Here is a 6,000-nt window from a genome sequence, read left to right as displayed (position 1 = left end):
TTAATCCGTTCTTTTTCTGTATTCTTTCTTTTGAAGCGATACTTCAACATTTTGGCAAATTGGCCCGTGTAGGGCAATTCCCTAGTCATTTAGAACAGCACACTTACTTTTTTTGTGAGGGCGAGCTGTTGTTTATTCAGCGGTGGGTCTGAGGAGAGCTCCACAGCGGACATAATGGAAGTGGACGGTACAGCTGCTTCCCTCGTCAAACTCATCAAATACACAATCCAACAACCCCAAAACACTTTGGTGGGCAAATTATAATCTGCACATTCACTACGCTGTGGAACACCAACAAACAGTATTGTAGCGTTACGACATTGAAGCAAATACTGGGAACTACTTTTTCTTTTGAGATCACTACGCCCAGACGCCATGTTCAGTAAGTAGTTCCGTCTCAGCAATCTTCGCAAAAAAACGCTCAATCTGGTAATTTTGCATTAATATTCCACAGCGTAGTGAATGTGTGGATTATAACGTGTCCACCAAAGTGTTTTGGGGTTGTTGGATTGTGTATTTGATGAGTTTGGCGAGGGAAGCAAATGTACCGTCCACTTCCATTATGTCCACCGTGAAGCTCTCCTCAGACCCACCGCTGAATAAACAACAGCTCGCCCTCACAAAAAAAGTAAGTATGCTGTTCTAAATGACTAGGGAATTGCCCTAAATGGGCCAATTTGCCAAAATGTTGAAGTATCGCTTTAAGTCATTAATTTCACACAAAGAAAAAAAATATTTCTTGGATTTCTAAAGAGTTTGATACTATTTCTTCTTCCCGCCACAGAGACTTTTACTTTGGAGGGGTCGCCGGCGCTGCCTGGCTGCCATCTGCTGCTGGAGCAGCAAACAAACCTCTGCACTGATGTTTAACACGGCAGACAGCGCTCCACATCACTTTATCAGTGAAAATAACCAAATAAAAGTCCTGATTTATGGCCGATTCTCTGGAAAGTGATGGCTTTGGAGCAGACGCGGCGTTTCCATCGCTGCTCCGGCCTGCGGTAACGCTGCGTTCATTTGACTCTAATGTGAGAAACAGATGTTTCAAAGAGACGCTTCCTGCTAATCTCCTTTGCTGTGAAGAGGAGCAACACTGGAAATGACCAAAAAAATGAAATTAAATCAAACAAGTCTGGAATATGACATCTCCTGAGTGCATTGCTGGAACAACAGCTTTCGTGATTTTCTGTGTTTCTTCTGCTGATCAGGGATGATAAACTGTAAATTGACCTCAGACTGTGGAAATAAAGATTCCCATCCTGAATCACAACACAAACATCCCTTTTTTCAAGGCCTTTGCTGTTTATTCCTTTTTTTTTTTTCCTACAACAGCAAATGACAGAAGCAGTATTGAAAATAAAAGTCTTATTTTCTTGTACTTGTAAAAAAAGAAAAGAAAATCAGCACAAAATCTGAATGACGGTACAAAACGAAGCGCTATATGCCTTGTAAATGTCGGAGGGGGGTTTGCCTTTTTCAAGAATGAAAACATCTTCATGTTTTGTACATTTCAGAATTATATCACATAATCTGAAACTATATATATAGATTTATAAAAAGATGAAAGAACACGTGTTTTTAGTGTTTTTGACATTTTTTTATGCAAATGAACGCTATAAACACATAAACCTCTTAAATATCTTTGTCAGTGCAACATAGTTTTCTCTTGAGTCCGCGCTACAGTGTCCGTTTGTCTGGCTGCTGCAGCTACAGTCCTCCATAGCTCTGAGAGGACGGGGGACGGGGACGGGGACGGGGGACGGGGACGGGGGAGGCTGAAGAGAAGAAGCTGGGAGGGCGGGATGCGTTCACCACAGCACAACACACAAAGCACACAGGATGGGAAAAACCCTCACACCTCTCCAGGTTTTTTTTTTTTTTTTTTTTTTTGATTGTTCAAGTCCCACCAGGGGGCGTCCCGGCGCTGTCCTGATAGTCCACTCTGTCCCCCTTTGGACTGTCCCCATCGTCCGTCAGCGACCAAGAGACAATCGAAGAGTTCACATCGTGATGTTTGAGCTTTTTTTTCCTTTTTTTTTTAAAAACAGATAGAAAACAGAATGGCCGCCTCCACGTCTGGACGCCGTTGTCCTTTGACGGGGTCAGTTCTTAACCCCCGCCCGCCCGGAGGGGCAGCCCTCCTTTGGTAAAGCCACAGAGAGATGGGCCGGATGACCCCATCCCGTTGACTCCGCCCCCCCCCACATGACATCAGCTCTGACATCACAGCAATATGGCTGCTACACCGTGAAACACGCAGAAACGCCAGGAGAGAGAGCGAGTCTCTGCGGGCCGTCGAGGGCCTCCAAGCTACACTACAGCATGAGAAAAACACGCCGCCGCCACGCGGCGAGCGCCCGGCTAGCGTTACAAATAGCACCATTCTTCAGTTTGGAGGCGTGGCCTCCCTCCTGGAGGCCGCCGCCGCAGAAATCAGAAACAAAGTGCATCCAAGCGGCGCTGTCCGCTCAGCGCTTCTTGAGTGAACAATCCACAGTGACGCTGGGAGGGGAGGGGCTAAACGGCGGGCCAGCTAGGTTTCTTTTTGGTATGCTGGTAGAAATTGATGTGATGGACATGTTCGAAGCTCTGATATCAGCGATCAAACCCAAAACGAGACGCGACCACAGATCAGCTAACGGAGACTTAACACTCATCTTTTGCTTTTGTGCGCTACCGTTTGATTCAGTCGTCAGTTTTCTAAGAAGCTGTGATGACAGGCGGCTTGAATGCACAAACCTTCAGCTGAACACACACACACACACACACACACACACACACACACACACACACCCACTCACACACACATAAACCCATGAAAAAATGGATACTGCAGCTGTTTTTCCTTTTTACTTTCTTTAAAAAGGGCAATAAAATATATTAAAACTTATTTACAGTGTGTGGTTTTTCCTTTTTTCGGGACAGAACACAACAGAAAGCAAAGCGTCGGCGGTGAAGCGGCCCTGTTCCCTGTCGTCATAACTTACGAGCCCAGTACAGTTAAAAAAAAACAGAGAGGAGGCCAACCCAAAGAAAGAAGCACTAAAGGCACTGTCAGAACCATACATTGCCATGAATGGGACCTCGTGAGGGGCGGGTGGAGGGGGTGGAGGGGGTGGGGTGGGGTGGGAGATGTCTCATGGGAACACTCTGTACGCCGTGCCGCAGGGCAGATCTACAGTTTTTGCCGGATATGGTTCATTGAGGACTTCTGATACGTCTCTTTCAAAACTTGAAAAGAAACAACAGCCTTCATGAACTGATATTTCTGATCATTTAAAAAGAAAAAAACCCAAAAACTCTTTCCCAGGAAACGATAAATACTTTAAACATTATTAATAAATTGGTCTCAACACCAGCATCCGATTGTAAAAATGAATGAAAATCAAAATAGAAAATTAAAATTTCATCTAAATCATCTGTACATATTTTTTTCTTCTTCTGTAGTTTATTTGTACACAGTGTCCCCTACTGGTAGGTTCTTTTTACTGCAGCTCCTGAGAAAAAGCGTGGATCAGTCCAAACCTCCCATTGGTTCCTGAACCTGTCCCTCGTCCACTGGAGTCGAGGGGTGTTGGTTTGTTTGTTTTTCTGATGGCGAGCCAGAGCCCGCCTCCTGGCACCACCAGAGGTGCCGACCGTCCCTGCGAGCTCCGCCCGTCCTGCAGTCCCGCCCAGCGTCCTCACGCCTCCGAGTACGAGCTCTGCACGTTGAGTTTGTCTTTCTTTAGCTTGACGCCGTCCACCAGCTCAAAGTTATAGTTCTCCAGAGCGGATAAGTTCCTGTCCGACATGCCGCCGTGCGAGCAGGCGCAGTACAGGACCACGCCGCAGATGGCGCCCAGGAAGACGCCCAGGGCCGACATGGCGATGATGGTGATGAGGATGGGGTCCAGGGTCTTCAGCATGTTGCCCGCCCCGCTGATCTGATTGGTCTCCACGAAGTCCGGGTACTCGGTGATTTCCTCGACTGGAGGGGGCAGACAGAACAGGCCAGTCAGGTACAGCCGCTCCACAGCACGGTGTCAAACATGGGGCCCGGGGGCCGAAGCTGGCCTGCAAGAGGCGCCGATTCGGCCCGCCAAACCACCAAGAAAAGCATTTTTAAGCTAATGTCTGAAGAGTAGAGGACGGACAACAACACGAACGAGCCCTTCACTGTACTTCACAGCTCAAGGTTTCGTTAAAATTGGCTTCATGTTCAGATTGGAGTCATTTTTTGTGCGACACTCTTTATTAATCCCTTTGGGGAAACTCCTTTTTTCTGTATTGACCCGAACTATTTCCAGGAAGCGGTGATCAGCCACATTACAGCACTCTGGGGAGGCAGGGGTCAAAGGTCGGGGACCTGTCCGCTGTGGGAATCGAACCCACAGCATTCCGATCCACGGCAGTCACCACTGACCCAAATACAGACGTTTTGATCATGTTTTACTCTGCACCACAACACAGAACACCTGTTTTCATTAAAAGTTTTTGTAAATTTCATTTTGAAGGTCACCTCGACGCTGCTCGACCGGAGCAGTCACATCAGGACACTGAGCTGTTTGTGGCTCCTGAACCAAAATGTGTTTGAGGCCCGTGATGTTTTGCGAGTGAGACTTACTGATGTCGTTGAAGCCGTCTTCCGGCAGCATCGGCTCAGTGGGCACGTCAGGATCTGTGGACGGAAACCAGAGTAAAGTAAATGGAAGAGAAACGAGGCTCCGCTCGGGCCGTACACTCCTGTTTCCCCCGGATCAATCGGCGAACGCACACATTGTGGCCACGAGCACTAAAAGCCTCACCTTTACAGTCCGACATGCTGAGTCCATTGAGAACCTTAATGTCATCCACAGCGATGTCTCCCCAGCTCTTTCTCTCCACCAGGCCTTCGATCACCACCTTGAAAAGAAAGCACAGAGCGACTCTGACTTTTTGGACCTTTCACACAATGCAAGCAGCGCAGCGAGAAAGAGAGAAGGCTGCTCAGCTCTTCTCTTCTAAAACTCATGCGACGTTCGGTCTTCCCACCTGATACGGCCGGTTGTTGCGCGGCACGAGGACGCGACCTTCCCTCCAGCGGTTGCCTTGGTGGCCGCTCACCGTCCACAGCAGGATGTCGGCCGGGCCGTCCGCCGTCTGCTTGCGCTGTTTGATGTGCAGCGTGCCGATGTGCGAGCCGAACATGTGGTACCAGAAGGACACGCACAGGTCGGCGTCCGGGGAGCTGACCATGGGACTGACCAGCCGAGCCACCTCCGTCTCCTGAGGGCCGGTCGCCAAGGTGTAGATGAAGTTCCCCGATCCGCCTGCCGACGAAAAGTCAACTTTAATGCTTTGAGAATACGAAATAATGTTGCCGATGTGTCCAGACCGGACCCGTGTCCCGAGCACCGCTCACCTGTGTGGTCCATGTTGGGCCCGGTGTTGAGCGTCGGCGTGCCACTGGACTGGATCTGCCACCGGGAGCCGGTGTCCTCTGACGTCCAGCTGCAGAAGGACGGGTCGTTGGCCCAGCCGAAGTCACAGGAGAACCACAGGAAGGCTGTGGAAGCAGGGGGAGACCCGGCGTCAGTCAGAGCCAGTCGTTTTCACAGAGAGACAGATCCTCGTCACACAACCGTCTCATCCCGACCAACCGCAAGCACTAGAGGGCAGCAGAGCATTGTGGGAAAATGAGCCGGCAGTCCCACAGGTTGTGGAAGTGGAAGCAGGTCGGGACAGAAGGCAAATGATGGCTGCGACATGAGAAAGAGCCTCACGCAGCCGGCTGTATTTAATGATGTGTTTAATGAATGCAGCGGGGTGTGAGAGCGGCGGCTGGAGAGGGACGGCGAGAACAGGCGCAACACAGCCACGGGGACATCGAGACGGGGCTCAGACACGGTGTCCAGTTGAGACAGAAGCATTCACGGCAGCCCTGCTGAGAGCCAAGGATTTTAATGAGAGCGGGGACTTGAGAGTTGAAGACGGGCTATGGTAACGGCGCCGGGGCGCCGCTCCAACAATGCCGTCTCC

At 49.7% G+C, this 6,000-nt stretch overlaps 1 protein-coding gene across 3 annotated transcripts in view; it reads right to left on the bottom strand.

The window, feature by feature from the left end:
• Nucleotides 1–1,845: 1,845 nt before the first annotated feature.
• The window catches only part of nrp1a (neuropilin 1a), a 64,055-nt gene continuing 59,900 nt past the window's right edge, over nucleotides 1,846–6,000 (bottom strand). For all 3 annotated transcript variants that reach the window (XM_030099438.1, XM_030099437.1, XM_030099439.1), the window contains 5 exons: nucleotides 5,384–5,527; nucleotides 5,014–5,291; nucleotides 4,788–4,884; nucleotides 4,607–4,660; nucleotides 1,846–3,970 (listed from right to left, as the gene is read on the bottom strand). In XM_030099438.1, the coding sequence (XP_029955298.1) occupies nucleotides 3,684–3,970; nucleotides 4,607–4,660; nucleotides 4,788–4,884; nucleotides 5,014–5,291; nucleotides 5,384–5,527 (860 nt within the window). In that variant the 3' untranslated portion in view covers nucleotides 1,846–3,683. The remainder of the gene's footprint in view (nucleotides 3,971–4,606; nucleotides 4,661–4,787; nucleotides 4,885–5,013; nucleotides 5,292–5,383; nucleotides 5,528–6,000) is intronic.

This window comes from Salarias fasciatus, chromosome 9 (genome assembly GCF_902148845.1).
Source record: "Salarias fasciatus chromosome 9, fSalaFa1.1, whole genome shotgun sequence".
Classification (NCBI taxonomy): domain Eukaryota; kingdom Metazoa; phylum Chordata; class Actinopteri; order Blenniiformes; family Blenniidae; genus Salarias; species Salarias fasciatus.
This window is presented reverse-complemented; position numbering and strand designations above follow the sequence as displayed.